Source organism: Pteronotus mesoamericanus, unplaced genomic scaffold, assembly GCF_021234165.1.
Source record: "Pteronotus mesoamericanus isolate MK-2021 breed Mesoamerican mustached bat unplaced genomic scaffold, CSHL_Meso_final scaffold_705, whole genome shotgun sequence".
NCBI lineage: Eukaryota > Metazoa > Chordata > Mammalia > Chiroptera > Mormoopidae > Pteronotus > Pteronotus mesoamericanus.
In genome coordinates this window covers 16,853,089-16,871,618 of record NW_026555326.1, presented here as the reverse complement: position 1 = coordinate 16,871,618, position 18,530 = coordinate 16,853,089, and the positions used below count along the sequence as shown (strand labels likewise).

Below are 18,530 nucleotides of genomic sequence, written 5' to 3'. Positions count from 1 at the left end.
ATCATATTTTTGCATCTATATTTATGAAAGAAATTTCCCAAAGATTTTGTTTCTTGTAATATCCTTTTGAGGTTGTGGTACTGAAGTTTTGGTGGATTCATAAAACTGAGTGTTTCCCTTTTTCATTTTTTTGCAACATTTGTGTGATGCTAGGGTTATTTCCTACACATTAAATGAAATTCATCAGTAAAGTCATTTTATCTGCACATTCTCTTCCACTCTAGAAATTTATTAACTTAAGATTCAATACCTTTAATAAATATAGGAGGGCCATTAATGTTTTCTATTTCTTGTGTTTCTGTTTTGGTAGTATGCATTTTTCTAAAAATGTGTCCATTACATTTAATTTTTCAAATTGATTGCTATAAACTTTTGAATACTATGCTCTTATCTTTCTAATGCCTATAAAATATATAGCAACGTCACCTTACTTTTCTGATAGTCATTACTCATGCCTTTGCTCTTCTTTTCTTGATTAATCCTTCAGGGTTTATGAATTTTATTAGATTTTTTCAAACATGTTGGCTCTGTTGATTCTCTACATTTGTATTCTATTTCATTAATATCAGTTCTTGTTTTTATTATTTCCTTTATAATATTTTCTTTGGGCTTACTTGTTATTCTTTTACAAACTTCTTAAGATGTATGCTTAGGTTATTGATTTATTGGACTCCATTTCTAATATATGCAGTTAAGCTATAAATTTTTCATTAGGCATGAAATTTAAGTATTCCAGAGGTTTGGCTATTTCATATTTTTCTCATTTTTATTTAATTCAAAATATTTTCTAATTTACATTGTAATTTATGTCATGACCCATGGTTACTTAGAAAGTACTGCTTAATTTCTAAACATGTGGAGATTTTTCTTTGGATATCTTTATATTATTGAATTATAGCTTCATTCCATGCCACAGATAATAAAGTATATGATTTCAATCCTTTAAAATTTGTTGAAACTTGCTTTATGAATTAACACACAGTAAATTTTAAAATATTTTATGCTTACTTAAAAGGACATGTATTCTGGAGTTGTAAGGTGCAGTGTTCAATATATGTTAGTTTATGTTTTTAATTAATAATTTTGTGGAAATCTTTATCCTTACAATTTTTGTCTTTTTATTCTCTCAGTTGCTGAGAGAGATGCATTTACCCATTTTTATTATAGATTTGTCCAGTTCTCCTTATAATTTTGTCAAATTTTGTTGTATGTCTTTTGAGGCTCTGTCACTAAATCAAATTAGATTTCCTTTATCTTCCTGATGAATTGAGCTTTGATTGGTATGAAATATTCTTTTAGTAATGCTTTTTGCCTTAAGTCTACTCTACAAACATAATTAATATAGCAAGAAAAGCATTATTTTAATGTTTAATACTGTTTTCTATCTTCTTAATTTCAACCATTGTCATATTTAATGTGTGTCTCTCATAGGGAGCATACAGTTTTTTTTAAATCCAGTCTGACAATCTTTATTTTTTTTTATTAAGGTAATATAAATATTTAATCTTTATTCTTGCTCTATCATTTTATGATTCACTTAAGATTTGAAAGAACTTAAGAACTGAAATATTGAAATGATAGTTACATTTTTGTTTTCTAAATTATTTAAGTATTGTACTTTAGATACTCTGGAGTCAATAGGTCCAAGATGGAACTTTGCCCCTCTGCTTACTTGGTAATATGACCTTAATTAAGATGTTTAGTTTCAACATCGTATTGGAAGTCCTAGCCACAGCGGTCAGACAAGAGAAAGAGATAAAAGGCATCCAAATAGGAAAGGAGGAAGTAAAGCTATCATTGTTTGCAGATGACATGATAGTGTACATAGAGAACCCTGTAGACTCTACCAAAAAACTCCTCAACCTAATAAGTGAATTTGGCAAAACAGCAGGATACAAAATCAACATTCAGAAATCAAAGGCGTTTCTGTACACCAGCAATGCAATAGAAGAAGAAGAAATCAGGAAAAATATACCATTCGATATAGCACGAAAAAAGATAAAGTACCTAGGGATAAATTTAACCAAAGACACAAAAGACCTGTATGCAGAAAACTATACAACATTGAAAAAAGAAATTAAGGAAGACACAAATAAATGGAAGCATATACCGTGCACATGGATTGGAAGAATTAATATCCTTAAAATGTCCATACTACCAAAAGCAATTTATAGGTTCAACGCAATCCCTATTAAGATACCAATGACGTATTTCACAGAAATAGAACAGACATTTCAAAAATTTATATGGAACCATAAACGACCTCGAATAGCCACAGCAATTTTGAGAAAGAAACACAAAGTAGGAGGGATCACAATACCGGACATCAAACTCTACTACAAAGCCACTATACTCAAAACAATCTGGTACTGGCACAAGAACAGACCCATAGACCAGTGGAACAGAATAGAAAGCCCAGAAAGAAGCCCAGGTCTCTATGGACATCTAATATTCGACAAAGGGGGCAGAAGCATAAAATGGGGCAATAACAGCCTCTTCAACAAATGGTGTTGGGAGAGCTGGATGGCTACATGCAAAAAATTGAAATTGGATCATCAGCTGACACCATACACAAAAATAAACTCAAGATGGATAAAAGACTTAAATATAAGTCGCAACACCATCAAAGTCCTAGAGGAGAACATTGGCAGGAAACTCTCAGATATCCCACGCAGCAATTTTTTCACTGATATGTCTCCTAAAGCAAGGGACATAAAGGAAAGAATAAACAAGTGGGACCTCATCAAAATAAGAAGCTTCTGCACGGCTAAAGAAAACATCAGCAAAGTGAAAAGGGAGCCAACCATTTGGGAAAATATATTTGCTAATGATACATCAGATAGAGGTTTGATCTCCAAGATATACAAAGAACTCACTTGACTTTACTCCAAGAAGACAAACGATCCAATCAAAAAATGGGCAAAGGACCTGGGCAGATGCTTTTCTAAGGAGGAGATACAGAGGGCCCAGAAGCATTTGAAAGGATGCTCTGCATCACTAGCCATCAGAGAAATGCAGATCAAAACCACCATGAGGTATCACCTCACACCGGTCAGAATGGCCATCATAAACAGATCCACAAACAACAGGTGATGGCGAGGCTGTGGAGAAAAGGGAACTCTAGTCCACTGTTGGTGGGAATGCAGACTGGTGCAGCCACTATGGAAAGCAGTGTGGAATTTCCTCAGAAAGCTGAAAATGGAACTGCCTTTTGATCCAGTGATTCCCCTGCTGGGACTATACCCTGAGAACACCAAAACGCCAATACAAAAGAACCTATGCACCCCAATGTTCATAGCAGCACAATTTACAATAGCCAAGTGTTGGAAGCAACCTAAATGCCCATCAGTAGATGACTGGATCAAAAAATTATGGTACATATACACAATGGAATACTACGCAGCAGAAAGAAAAAAAGAAGTACTAAACTTTGCGACAGCATGGATGGAACTGGAGAGCATCATGCTAAGCGAAATAAGCCAGGGGGCGAAAGACAAATACCATATGATCTCACCTATAAGCGGAACCTAACCAACAATGCAAAGAAGCAAGGAAAATATGACCAGCAACACTGAAAGGAAAAGAAATCAACAGAGACAAGAGGGAAGGGGGGGGCAGGGAAAGGGAAGGGAAGGGGAAAGTCAAGGAACATATAGCAAGGACTCATGGACAAAACCAAAGGGGAAGAGCTGAGGGAGGGAAGGTGGGAGGGGGCAAGGGAAAGAGGTGGGGGGAAGGCAGAGACAAATGTATTTAAAAAGTAAATAAATTAATTAAAAAAAAAAAAAAAGATGTTTAGTTTCTATCATTTTCCTTCCTAGCAGCTTCCATCAGGAAAACCAGATGAAGTGATAAAATGACTGGCATGTTCTAGAGAGAGATTGCATACTGTGTCCTTTGTCTTAAGCGTTTTTATCTGACAATCTTTATTTTTAAATTAGAGTATTTAACTGTTACTGTTGTACTATTGGATTTAAATATACCATATTACTACTTGGTTTCTATTATCCCACCTGTTTTACATTTCCTTTCCTCTTCTTGACACTTTTAAATGAATTAAATATTTGTCAGTTAATTTTCCACATATTAGGTTATTAATTATGTACTTCCTTACTCTTATTTTTATTCTTACCCTGGAGAGAATAGCATGACTTACTGAGTATATTAAAAAATACATTAAGCAAATTCAAACACTCAAATACCCTAAAATACTTGAACTCCATTTATCTCCTCCAGCCTTATCTGATACTGCTCTGTATCTTAACTCTATCAATCCTAAATCCTGAAGGACTTGATGATGATTATGATGATGATGGTATTTTATGCAATCAAGAGCCACTTGATTTCCCCATATATTTACTCTTTTGTTTTTTTCTTCATTCTTTTCTGCTTCTCTGAGCTTTCAGCTAGAATCATCCTTTAATCTTTCCTTTATAGCAGACTGGTTCTGGTTTTGTTGGCTTGAAAATATCCCCACTTTAGTAACTTAAGCATTCTTTCGATGGCTTCTTTTACTGGGTATGTATTTCTAGAATAGAACTTACATTCTTTTAGAAAGATGAAAATAAATATTTTGTCATCTTCTGACTGCTATGGTTTCATTTTAAAAGCCAGCTGTTGGTCTTATTGTTGCTCCTTTCACAATAATATGTGTGTTTCTTTGGCTACTTTAAAGATTTCCTCATTCTTTAAGTGTCCAGCAGAGATTTTTGTTGCTGTTATTGTTATTATTAGGTATGTAGGTATTTTTTTTCATATATCTGCTCAGAGTTTATAATATATTTTGAATTTCTGTCTTGATAGCTTTTTAGTTTTTTTTAAATCTCATTATTTAAAAATCTCCCCAATACTGTACTTCACTTACAAGCTGAATGTAAGTCTCAATAACTGTCACAATCTTGATAGCATTCTGATACCTACACTCACTCACACAAACTCAACACACATACCAGCTCTCTAGCTGTTGTCAAAGAAATGTTGTTCTGAAACAGCCTTATAAGCCAATGCATAAAGTGGTCTTTTTAAACATGAGTCATATTAGATGATCTAGTGACTTCCCATCACACCTAGAATGAAGTGCACCTATGTTACCGTATTTAGAAGATCTTTATTATCTGACCATGCTTATATCTCTGACTTTTAACTTATATCACTCCTCATTTGGCCAATGTTCTGGGTTGGTCTTTTTTCTCTATTGCAAACATGAAAAACTGGTTCCCATGTTACAAACACTGCACAATTCCTTTTACCCCAAATACTTCAACTAATCAACAAAGTTAGTTCCTTCTTGGCTTTCCATTTTAAATGAAAATATTTCCTTTACTACAAAACCTCTGCTTGGTCTAAAATACCTCTGAAATTCATATAGCACCATTATTATTTTAATTGTAAATATATATATATATCACATCTCTATATTTAATTGTTTAATTCATTTGTGTGTGTACTGTCTTCATGAAAATAGGCACCTTATCTACCTTGTTCACTACTGAAATCCCACAGCTTAAAGAGTACCTAAACCTTTAGTAGATGTTCAATATTTGTTAAATAAATTGAAGCATAATTGAATCAATGTAGAGCTCAAGGGAAAGGACATTGAATGGCAGTATAAATTTGAAAGTCACTAGGTAGAGGATATCTGAAGTCAAGGTATCCAATGGCATTGCCTAGGAAAGATGAGTAGAGATTTAAAAAAGAAAAGAAAAGAATGTCAAGGACACAGCCATGGAGATTTCCAATCTTTTGAAACTGAGCAGAAGATAAAAGGATAGCAAAGAATGCTTAGGAAGAGTAGCAACATGTAAAAGGAATATCAGGAGAATGTGGTGTCATGAGATCCAAGAAACAAAAAAATTCTATGCAGGAAGGAATGATTAAGTAAGAAGAGGAAGAGGAACTGACCACTGTATTCATCAACTTGGAAAACATAGGTTATTTGATGAAAATCAGTTTTAGTAAAGTTTTAAAGACAGAAAATCAAGAAGCTGGGCAAACAACAACAACAATAACAACAACAACAACTGGGTGGTAAACATTTTAAGACCTAAAACACAGAATATTCTTTACAAGTATTATGATTAATGGTAAACTTACATGTAGTCTACTACTTTCTTATTTTATACTTTATCTTTAACCTGCCTTCCTGTGCTTGCTATTTTCTTTTTTTCTGTCTTCTATTGAATTGATGAAGTTTTATCCCCTCTTTCCTCTATAATGGTTTAGAAGTTTTAAATTATATTCTGTTAGTGATTACCCATTAACTTTACCAAAATACATGTTTTACCATGTCAAAAACTAATTAATACCTACTTCCTCTTAACAAACAAAGTCCATAAGTGCTTTAGCTATCACTACTAGTCATGTGTTTCACATTATTAGTTCCTACAATATTTTAGTTTGGTCTGGTTTTATAACTTCTAAAGTAGTCATTATAATGTTTTTATGCAAGAAATGTTTGTTTAGATTTATTAAGATGCTTAGTAAATTTTTAATCACCGACTGGATAAATTGAACAGTCCTTACTTGCTATTCCTTAAGTCGCAAAATAAAAGCCAGTCAACAAAAAAAATTTTATACTATAGAAAAGGAATTCAAATCATCCTACCCAATTAAAACTACAGCAACCAGCTTTGGTCAGTGTGGCTCTCTTGTCTGAAGCACTATCCCATGCACTGAAAGGTCGCAGGTTCAATTCCAGGTCAGGGCACATACCTGGGTTGGGGGTTCAATCCCTGGTCAGGTCACGTACAGGAGGCAACCAATTCATGTTTCTCACTCACATCTCTCTCTCTCTCCATCCCTGCTTCCTCTCTCTCTAAAATAAATAAATGTATCCTCAGGCAAGGATTAAAACAGACAGAAAGAAAGAAAATATGGCAACCATACTGAACTGTTGGGAAAAAAGTAAATTGAACGACTGTTTATTAACAGCCTCACCTGCCTGGCTTTCCGAAAACTGTCTCTCAACAAAGTGATCACTTGAAAATAGAGAACTAATTTTCAGCATATTGGCATGAGTAAATTTTCCTGCTTCTGACCAGTGGGCTTTTCTATTATCCTGCTATGGATAATAGCCAGATCAACAAGGATAGTCTTATCTAGAGCCCACTGACATCTACGAGACCCTCTAAATCCTGTTGTGAATGAGAGCATGAGCAAAAAATTGGCAGTTTTTTTAATTTAGTCAAACTCTGTGTTGATTTTCACTATGTAGAGGGTAAAGGGAAGTTTTTGTGGCCAAATTCGAATTTAAAAGATGAACTACTTAGGAGACGATGTATGTCTTAATGTGGAAATTCACAGTAATAATTGATATGACCTGAAAAACAATACAAGAAACGTGTATTTTTATTTCTTCTTCCTAGGTTAACCTATATTTCCAAAAGATGTCTACTCTTCTGGAAAACATCATGGCCATCATTGACCTATTCCAACAATATTCAAAAACAGATAAAGATACTGACACACTAAGCAAAGAAGAGCTGAAGGAACTTCTGGAAAAAGAGTTTCGCCCAATCCTGAAGGTAAAGATATTTGCCCTAAAGAGTGTAGTGCTTTGTTATACATTAATATTATCAAAAAGGATTATTCTGAACTTCTGTGAACTATATCATTTGAAATTAAAAACCCTTAATCTTATTTCAAAACACATATAAAATTTTCCTCCCTTTATAACTTTATACCTGCTATACACATAAATGTGGAGGGTTGCATGTGCACACAAACACACACACCCTATCTGAAGGCTAATAATATGAATATTTACTGACAAATAAATAAACACTTAATTAGAATTTCAAAATAGTCTTCCAACATCATCAATATTAAGACATAATGTTTAAAAGGTACTTCAATTATGGGCTTTATAATACATTGATATTTGAAGTAAAAAAAAAGAACTTGGAATGAATTACTTTCATGTCTCCACATATATTTCTTTCTTTCTTTTCTGCTACTAGCTTTAGTTTTCATCTAGGTCACAATCAGCTGAATTGCTTTAAGAAAAAAAAAGATTCTGTTCCCATTAAGTTGAAAAAATTCACAATCCCTACAACGACTTTGAGTTACTTAATTGCCCATATGAATCTGCCTAATAAACTCTCCATACTGTATATCTTCTGTACAGAATCCAGATGATCCAGACATTGTTGATATCTTCATGGATAACCTTGATGTAGACCACAATCAGAAATTGGATTTTGCAGAATTTTTTCTTATGGTATTCAAGTTGGCAAAGGCATACTATGAATCTAAAGTAAGACAGAATATGAAAACATCAGGACAAAAAGAGAAAAAGAAGGGATACTATAAGAAACAGGTACAACATGATACAGAACAAGAAGAAGAAAAAGGAAGTGAGGAAGAAAATGAAAAGAAAAAATTCGGTCACTCAAAACGTGGAGGAAAAGAAGAGGAAGAAATATTTAAGAAACCAAGAGAAACACTAAAAAAGAGAAAAGAGTCCAGTTCTGAAAGAAAAAGTAAAAAACATGATACATCAACTGACACACACCCAGACAAATATGAAAAAAACAAACATGAATCGAGAGACAAAAAGAAAAGGCGGTCAAGTTCTAATGAAGAAGAAGAAAGAAGGAAAGTGTCAAGAGTTAGGCCTAACACGGGAATGAAAGGAAACATATACTCTACCTCAAACGAAGTAGAATCCCACAGGCAGTCAGGGTCGAGCTCAAGAGAGAGACAAGATTCCCGGCATGAGCGCTCACCAGACAGCTCCAGACACTCAGACGCTGGACACGGCCCATCGTCTCCCAGATCCAGGGCAACCAGGCACCAGGGGACCCACAGTACTCAGGCCAGCGACAGCGACGGGCAGTCTGAAGGTTCACGTGGGCCCTCCGCCTCCACCCGTGACAGGACCGGGTCCAGTCCAAGGCACCACAGTGAGCCTGCCCGTGACCAGTCGGGAGACAGCTCTAGACGCTCTGGTACCCGTCAAGGGCAGAGAGCCCCCTCGTGGCCACTCTGCGGATGCCCGCGAACACTCGGACTCCGGTGCCAGGGGGGGACAAGGACCTTCTCACGGACAGTCTGCCGACAGCTCTAGGCGATCGGGGGTCTCATCAAGCAGAGACATCCTCTCGAGGACACGACGTCCCACCCCATGGGCAGTCAGGATCGAGCTCAAGAGGGAGACAAGAACCACGACCTGAGCACTCACCAGACAGCTCCAGACACTCAGCCACCGGCCACGGACCATCGTCTTCCAGAGCCACGTCAACCAGCCACCAGGGAACCCAGAGTCCTCAGGCCAGCAACAGCGAAAGACAGTCTGGGGAGCCAGGTAGGCGGTCCGCCTCGACCCACACGGGGCCTGGGTCCAGTTCAAGGCATCAACATGCGTCTGCCCACGGACAGTCAGGAGACAGCTCGAGGCACTCGGGGTCGCCCCAAGGGCAAGCAGCCGCCCGCGGGCAGTCTGAGTCTGCCCGTGGACGACAGTCAGGGTCCAGCAGTACACACGGACAGGGACGCCGCCATGAACGGGCGGAAGAGAGCTCCGGACACTCAGCGACCGGGCACGGACAAACCTCATCTGGACCCAGTAACAGCAGACACCGAGGATCCAGTATCAGCCAGGCCAGTGACAGTGAAGGACCATCAGGAGACTCAGTCAGGCAGTCAGGGTCAGCCCACGGACGGTCTGGGTCCAGTCAAAGTAAACAACACGAGGGCGCACGTGGTCACTCAGGTGACAGGGCTGGCCACTCGGGGTCTTATCCCTACCAGATGTCCTGGCATCAACAGCCCGATTCTGCCCATGGGCAGACCCGGTCCAGTACCAGGGGAAGGCAGGGATCCCACCCTGGGCAGACAGAGGACAGCGCCAGACACACGGGGTCGCAGGAGGGTCAGCCATCCACTGGCGGGCACTCTGAGTCCTCCCGTGGAAGGTCCGGATCCAGCACTAGAGGGAAACAGGGATCCCGCCAGGAGCAGGAAAGAGACAGCTCTAGACATGCGGGGTCGCAACGCCAACACCCAGCCTCCCAGGGTCATGCTGATGCCCACCATGGTCGGTCAGGATCCAGAAGTGCAAACACTCACAGATCTAGCCAGGCACAAGCAGGGGGCAGCTCCCGCCACTCACAGTCTGGGCACGCACCCTCATCACCCGCATCCAGGGCAAGCAGAAACGAAGGGCCCAGCTCCGGTCAACACAGTGATAGTGAAGGACTCTCAGAAGATTCAGAGACGCAGTCGAGGTCTGGTTCAGGAGACCGCCATGGATCTGCCCGTGGCCAGTCGGGAGACAGCTCTGGCTCTGGACATTCTGGGTCCCATCGAGGGCAGAGCGCCAGTCACGGGCCATCTGAGTCCGCCCAGGAACATTCAGACTCAGGAGCCAATAGAAGACAAGGATCTAGTCACAGGCAATCTGTAGACCGCACCAGACAACCAGCGCCTCGTCAGGCAGGCACATCGTCTCCTGGACACAATGTCCCATCCCACGGGCAGTCAGGGTCGAGCTCAAGAGAGAGACAAGATTCCCGGCATGAGCGCTCACCAGACAGCTCCAGACACTCAGACGCTGGACACGGCCCATCGTCTCCCAGATCCAGGGCAACCAGGCACCAGGGGACCCACAGTACTCAGGCCAGCGACAGCGACGGGCAGTCTGAAGGTTCACGTGGGCCCTCCGCCTCCACCCGTGACAGGACCGGGTCCAGTCCAAGGCACCACAGTGAGCCTGCCCGTGACCAGTCGGGAGACAGCTCTAGACGCTCTGGTACCCGTCAAGGGCAGAGAGCCCCTCGTGGCCACTCTGCGGATGCCCGCGAACACTCGGACTCCGGTGCCAGGGGGGGACAAGGACCTTCTCACGGACAGTCTGCCGACAGCTCTAGGCGATCGGGGTCTCATCAAGCAGAGACATCCTCTCGAGGACACGACGTCCCACCCCATGGGCAGTCAGGATCGAGCTCAAGAGGGAGACAAGAACCACGACCTGAGCACTCACCAGACAGCTCCAGACACTCAGCCACCGGCCACGGACCATCGTCTTCCAGAGCCACGTCAACCAGCCACCAGGGAACCCAGAGTCCTCAGGCCAGCAACAGCGAAAGACAGTCTGGGGAGCCAGGTAGGCGGTCCGCCTCGACCCACACGGGGCCTGGGTCCAGTTCAAGGCATCAACATGCGTCTGCCCACGGACAGTCAGGAGACAGCTCGAGGCACTCGGGGTCGCCCCAAGGGCAAGCAGCCGCCCGCGGGCAGTCTGAGTCTGCCCGTGGACGACAGTCAGGGTCCAGCAGTACACACGGACAGGGACGCCGCCATGAACGGGCGGAAGAGAGCTCCGGACACTCAGCGACCGGGCACGGACAAACCTCATCTGGACCCAGTAACAGCAGACACCGAGGATCCAGTATCAGCCAGGCCAGTGACAGTGAAGGACCATCAGGAGACTCAGTCAGGCAGTCAGGGTCAGCCCACGGACGGTCTGGGTCCAGTCAAAGTAAACAACACGAGGGCGCACGTGGTCACTCAGGTGACAGGGCTGGCCACTCGGGGTCTTATCCCTACCAGATGTCCTGGCATCAACAGCCCGATTCTGCCCATGGGCAGACCCGGTCCAGTACCAGGGGAAGGCAGGGATCCCACCCTGGGCAGACAGAGGACAGCGCCAGACACACGGGGTCGCAGGAGGGTCAGCCATCCACTGGCGGGCACTCTGAGTCCTCCCGTGGAAGGTCCGGATCCAGCACTAGAGGGAAACAGGGATCCCGCCAGGAGCAGGAAAGAGACAGCTCTAGACATGCGGGGTCGCAACGCCAACACCCAGCCTCCCAGGGTCATGCTGATGCCCACCATGGTCGGTCAGGATCCAGAAGTGCAAACACTCACAGATCTAGCCAGGCACAAGCAGGGGGCAGCTCCCGCCACTCACAGTCTGGGCACGCACCCTCATCACCCGCATCCAGGGCAAGCAGAAACGAAGGGCCCAGCTCCGGTCAACACAGTGATAGTGAAGGACTCTCAGAAGATTCAGAGACGCAGTCGAGGTCTGGTTCAGGAGACCGCCATGGATCTGCCCGTGGCCAGTCGGGAGACAGCTCTGGCTCTGGACATTCTGGGTCCCATCGAGGGCAGAGCGCCAGTCACGGGCCATCTGAGTCCGCCCAGGAACATTCAGACTCAGGAGCCAATAGAAGACAAGGATCTAGTCACAGGCAATCTGTAGACCGCACCAGACAACCAGCGCCTCGTCAGGCAGGCACATCGTCTCCTGGACACAATGTCCCATCCCACGGGCAGTCAGGGTCGAGCTCAAGAGAGAGACAAGATTCCCGGCATGAGCGCTCACCAGACAGCTCCAGACACTCAGACGCTGGACACGGCCCATCGTCTCCCAGATCCAGGGCAACCAGGCACCAGGGGACCCACAGTACTCAGGCCAGCGACAGCGACGGGCAGTCTGAAGGTTCACGTGGGCCCTCCGCCTCCACCCGTGACAGGACCGGGTCCAGTCCAAGGCACCACAGTGAGCCTGCCCGTGACCAGTCGGGAGACAGCTCTAGACGCTCTGGTACCCGTCAAGGGCAGAGAGCCCCTCGTGGCCACTCTGCGGATGCCCGCGAACACTCGGACTCCGGTGCCAGGGGGGGACAAGGACCTTCTCACGGACAGTCTGCCGACAGCTCTAGGCGATCGGGGTCTCATCAAGCAGAGACATCCTCTCGAGGACACGACGTCCCACCCCATGGGCAGTCAGGATCGAGCTCAAGAGGGAGACAAGAACCACGACCTGAGCACTCACCAGACAGCTCCAGACACTCAGCCACCGGCCACGGACCATCGTCTTCCAGAGCCACGTCAACCAGCCACCAGGGAACCCAGAGTCCTCAGGCCAGCAACAGCGAAAGACAGTCTGGGGAGCCAGGTAGGCGGTCCGCCTCGACCCACACGGGGCCTGGGTCCAGTTCAAGGCATCAACATGCGTCTGCCCACGGACAGTCAGGAGACAGCTCGAGGCACTCGGGGTCGCCCCAAGGGCAAGCAGCCGCCCGCGGGCAGTCTGAGTCTGCCCGTGGACGACAGTCAGGGTCCAGCAGTACACACGGACAGGGACGCCGCCATGAACGGGCGGAAGAGAGCTCCGGACACTCAGCGACCGGGCACGGACAAACCTCATCTGGACCCAGTAACAGCAGACACCGAGGATCCAGTATCAGCCAGGCCAGTGACAGTGAAGGACCATCAGGAGACTCAGTCAGGCAGTCAGGGTCAGCCCACGGACGGTCTGGGTCCAGTCAAAGTAAACAACACGAGGGCGCACGTGGTCACTCAGGTGACAGGGCTGGCCACTCGGGGTCTTATCCCTACCAGATGTCCTGGCATCAACAGCCCGATTCTGCCCATGGGCAGACCCGGTCCAGTACCAGGGGAAGGCAGGGATCCCACCCTGGGCAGACAGAGGACAGCGCCAGACACACGGGGTCGCAGGAGGGTCAGCCATCCACTGGCGGGCACTCTGAGTCCTCCCGTGGAAGGTCCGGATCCAGCACTAGAGGGAAACAGGGATCCCGCCAGGAGCAGGAAAGAGACAGCTCTAGACATGCGGGGTCGCAACGCCAACACCCAGCCTCCCAGGGTCATGCTGATGCCCACCATGGTCGGTCAGGATCCAGAAGTGCAAACACTCACAGATCTAGCCAGGCACAAGCAGGGGGCAGCTCCCGCCACTCACAGTCTGGGCACGCACCCTCATCACCCGCATCCAGGGCAAGCAGAAACGAAGGGCCCAGCTCCGGTCAACACAGTGATAGTGAAGGACTCTCAGAAGATTCAGAGACGCAGTCGAGGTCTGGTTCAGGAGACCGCCATGGATCTGCCCGTGGCCAGTCGGGAGACAGCTCTGGCTCTGGACATTCTGGGTCCCATCGAGGGCAGAGCGCCAGTCACGGGCCATCTGAGTCCGCCCAGGAACATTCAGACTCAGGAGCCAATAGAAGACAAGGATCTAGTCACAGGCAATCTGTAGACCGCACCAGACAACCAGCGCCTCGTCAGGCAGGCACATCGTCTCCTGGACACAATGTCCCATCCCACGGGCAGTCAGGGTCGAGCTCAAGAGAGAGACAAGATTCCCGGCATGAGCGCTCACCAGACAGCTCCAGACACTCAGACGCTGGACACGGCCCATCGTCTCCCAGATCCAGGGCAACCAGGCACCAGGGGACCCACAGTACTCAGGCCAGCGACAGCGACGGGCAGTCTGAAGGTTCACGTGGGCCCTCCGCCTCCACCCGTGACAGGACCGGGTCCAGTCCAAGGCACCACAGTGAGCCTGCCCGTGACCAGTCGGGAGACAGCTCTAGACGCTCTGGTACCCGTCAAGGGCAGAGAGCCCCTCGTGGCCACTCTGCGGATGCCCGCGAACACTCGGACTCCGGTGCCAGGGGGGGACAAGGACCTTCTCACGGACAGTCTGCCGACAGCTCTAGGCGATCGGGGTCTCATCAAGCAGAGACATCCTCTCGAGGACACGACGTCCCACCCCATGGGCAGTCAGGATCGAGCTCAAGAGGGAGACAAGAACCACGACCTGAGCACTCACCAGACAGCTCCAGACACTCAGCCACCGGCCACGGACCATCGTCTTCCAGAGCCACGTCAACCAGCCACCAGGGAACCCAGAGTCCTCAGGCCAGCAACAGCGAAAGACAGTCTGGGGAGCCAGGTAGGCGGTCCGCCTCGACCCACACGGGGCCTGGGTCCAGTTCAAGGCATCAACATGCGTCTGCCCACGGACAGTCAGGAGACAGCTCGAGGCACTCGGGGTCGCCCCAAGGGCAAGCAGCCGCCCGCGGGCAGTCTGAGTCTGCCCGTGGACGACAGTCAGGGTCCAGCAGTACACACGGACAGGGACGCCGCCATGAACGGGCGGAAGAGAGCTCCGGACACTCAGCGACCGGGCACGGACAAACCTCATCTGGACCCAGTAACAGCAGACACCGAGGATCCAGTATCAGCCAGGCCAGTGACAGTGAAGGACCATCAGGAGACTCAGTCAGGCAGTCAGGGTCAGCCCACGGACGGTCTGGGTCCAGTCAAAGTAAACAACACGAGGGCGCACGTGGTCACTCAGGTGACAGGGCTGGCCACTCGGGGTCTTATCCCTACCAGATGTCCTGGCATCAACAGCCCGATTCTGCCCATGGGCAGACCCGGTCCAGTACCAGGGGAAGGCAGGGATCCCACCCTGGGCAGACAGAGGACAGCGCCAGACACACGGGGTCGCAGGAGGGTCAGCCATCCACTGGCGGGCACTCTGAGTCCTCCCGTGGAAGGTCCGGATCCAGCACTAGAGGGAAACAGGGATCCCGCCAGGAGCAGGAAAGAGACAGCTCTAGACATGCGGGGTCGCAACGCCAACACCCAGCCTCCCAGGGTCATGCTGATGCCCACCATGGTCGGTCAGGATCCAGAAGTGCAAACACTCACAGATCTAGCCAGGCACAAGCAGGGGGCAGCTCCCGCCACTCACAGTCTGGGCACGCACCCTCATCACCCGCATCCAGGGCAAGCAGAAACGAAGGGCCCAGCTCCGGTCAACACAGTGATAGTGAAGGACTCTCAGAAGATTCAGAGACGCAGTCGAGGTCTGGTTCAGGAGACCGCCATGGATCTGCCCGTGGCCAGTCGGGAGACAGCTCTGGCTCTGGACATTCTGGGTCCCATCGAGGGCAGAGCGCCAGTCACGGGCCATCTGAGTCCGCCCAGGAACATTCAGACTCAGGAGCCAATAGAAGACAAGGATCTAGTCACAGGCAATCTGTAGACCGCACCAGACAACCAGCGCCTCGTCAGGCAGGCACATCGTCTCCTGGACACAATGTCCCATCCCACGGGCAGTCAGGGTCGAGCTCAAGAGAGAGACAAGATTCCCGGCATGAGCGCTCACCAGACAGCTCCAGACACTCAGACGCTGGACACGGCCCATCGTCTCCCAGATCCAGGGCAACCAGGCACCAGGGGACCCACAGTACTCAGGCCAGCGACAGCGACGGGCAGTCTGAAGGTTCACGTGGGCCCTCCGCCTCCACCCGTGACAGGACCGGGTCCAGTCCAAGGCACCACAGTGAGCCTGCCCGTGACCAGTCGGGAGACAGCTCTAGACGCTCTGGTACCCGTCAAGGGCAGAGAGCCCCCTCGTGGCCACTCTGCGGATGCCCGCGAACACTCGGACTCCGGTGCCAGGGGGGGACAAGGACCTTCTCACGGACAGTCTGCCGACAGCTCTAGGCGATCGGGGTCTCATCAAGCAGAGACATCCTCTCGAGGACACGACGTCCCACCCCATGGGCAGTCAGGATCGAGCTCAAGAGGGAGACAAGAACCACGACCTGAGCACTCACCAGACAGCTCCAGACACTCAGCCACCGGCCACGGACCATCGTCTTCCAGAGCCACGTCAACCAGCCACCAGGGAACCCAGAGTCCTCAGGCCAGCAACAGCGAAAGACAGTCTGGGGAGCCAGGTAGGCGGTCCGCCTCGACCCACACGGGGCCTGGGTCCAGTTCAAGGCATCAACATGCGTCTGCCCACGGACAGTCAGGAGACAGCTCGAGGCACTCGGGGTCGCCCCAAGGGCAAGCAGCCGCCCGCGGGCAGTCTGAGTCTGCCCGTGGACGACAGTCAGGGTCCAGCAGTACACACGGACAGGGACGCCGCCATGAACGGGCGGAAGAGAGCTCCGGACACTCAGCGACCGGGCACGGACAAACCTCATCTGGACCCAGTAACAGCAGACACCGAGGATCCAGTATCAGCCAGGCCAGTGACAGTGAAGGACCATCAGGAGACTCAGTCAGGCAGTCAGGGTCAGCCCACGGACGGTCTGGGTCCAGTCAAAGTAAACAACACGAGGGCGCACGTGGTCACTCAGGTGACAGGGCTGGCCACTCGGGGTCTTATCCCTACCAGATGTCCTGGCATCAACAGCCCGATTCTGCCCATGGGCAGACCCGGTCCAGTACCAGGGGAAGGCAGGGATCCCACCCTGGGCAGACAGAGGACAGCGCCAGACACACGGGGTCGCAGGAGGGTCAGCCATCCACTGGCGGGCACTCTGAGTCCTCCCGTGGAAGGTCCGGATCCAGCACTAGAGGGAAACAGGGATCCCGCCAGGAGCAGGAAAGAGACAGCTCTAGACATGCGGGGTCGCAACGCCAACACCCAGCCTCCCAGGGTCATGCTGATGCCCACCATGGTCGGTCAGGATCCAGAAGTGCAAACACTCACAGATCTAGCCAGGCACAAGCAGGGGGCAGCTCCCGCCACTCACAGTCTGGGCACGCACCCTCATCACCCGCATCCAGGGCAAGCAGAAACGAAGGGCCCAGCTCCGGTCAACACAGTGATAGTGAAGGACTCTCAGAAGATTCAGAGACGCAGTCGAGGTCTGGTTCAGGAGACCGCCATGGATCTGCCCGTGGCCAGTCGGGAGACAGCTCTGGCTCTGGACATTCTGGGTCCCATCGAGGGCAGAGCGCCAGTCACGGGCCATCTGAGTCCGCCCAGGAACATTCAGACTCAGGAGCCAATAGAAGACAAGGATCTAGTCACAGGCAATCTGTAGACCGCACCAGACAACCAGCGCCTCGTCAGGCAGGCACATCGTCTCCTGGACACAATGTCCCATCCCACGGGCAGTCAGGGTCGAGCTCAAGAGAGAGACAAGATTCCCGGCATGAGCGCTCACCAGACAGCTCCAGACACTCAGACGCTGGACACGGCCCATCGTCTCCCAGATCCAGGGCAACCAGGCACCAGGGGACCCACAGTACTCAGGCCAGCGACAGCGACGGGCAGTCTGAAGGTTCACGTGGGCCCTCCGCCTCCACCCGTGACAGGACCGGGTCCAGTCCAAGGCACCACAGTGAGCCTGCCCGTGACCTGTCGGGAGATACATCCAGTGACTCGGGATCTCACCATAGTCACATAGCCACGTATAGACAGTTTGACTATCCATGTAATCTGTCAAGGTTCAGCTGTGGACAAGAGCAAGGGCAATATGAAGCAGGTGGTGAGAGCTGTGAGACAGAATGTCCACTGACATTTTCAGCACATTTTGGTCACAGTAGACACCGGGCATCCTGTATTAGTCAATCCAATTATTCAGAGGCTTGAAATGTCAGCTCTCAAGCCAGTTATGTGGTAGTCAGAGTCAGATCTGTAAATGGAGATGACTTTAGACTATCCAATATATTTGGCAATTACATACATCCTGTAAAGTGTGGTCAGTCGGGTGTTATTTTAAATCAGCTGGGAGTTTGTCATTCTCAAAGATACTATATTATGAATGAGAAGACAATAGAAAAGTAATTAATCCAAGGAGTAGGAGAATTAACCAATAACACAAATTTTAATCAAATTTTCATTATATTTTCACTGTTTATCTTTTCTTATCTTTATGTTTTAAGTATAATATACCATATCTTTACTTGCTGATAGTTTCTTCTTATATTCTAGGAAGCTTTGATCTTTATAGGTATAAAATGGT

General features: G+C 48.1%; 1 protein-coding gene across 1 annotated transcript; it reads left to right on the top strand.

The window, feature by feature from the left end:
* Positions 1-7,385: 7,385 nt before the first annotated feature.
* FLG (filaggrin) lies at positions 7,386-18,157 on the top strand. Its single transcript, XM_054562872.1, has 5 exons — positions 7,386-7,523; positions 8,126-8,317; positions 8,941-10,328; positions 10,395-16,045; positions 16,080-18,157. The coding sequence occupies exons 1-5, from the start codon at positions 7,386-7,388 to the stop codon at positions 18,155-18,157; spliced, it is 9,447 nt and encodes a 3,148-aa protein (XP_054418847.1).
* The last annotated feature ends 373 nt before the right edge of the window (positions 18,158-18,530 follow it).

Bases quoted from the DNA above. Each gene is read 5' to 3' on its own strand.
- FLG (XM_054562872.1), top strand. From the start codon at position 7,386: ATGTCTACTCTTCTGGAAAACATCATGGCCATCATTGACCTATTCCAA. The intron at 8,318-8,940 runs GTACAACATGAT...AGACAGCTCTAG, and splicing joins AGGGATACTATAAGAAACAG to ACGCTCTGGTACCCGTCAAG. The intron at 10,329-10,394 runs GCCATCTGAGTC...ATCTAGTCACAG, and splicing joins GGGCAGAGCGCCAGTCACGG to GCAATCTGTAGACCGCACCA.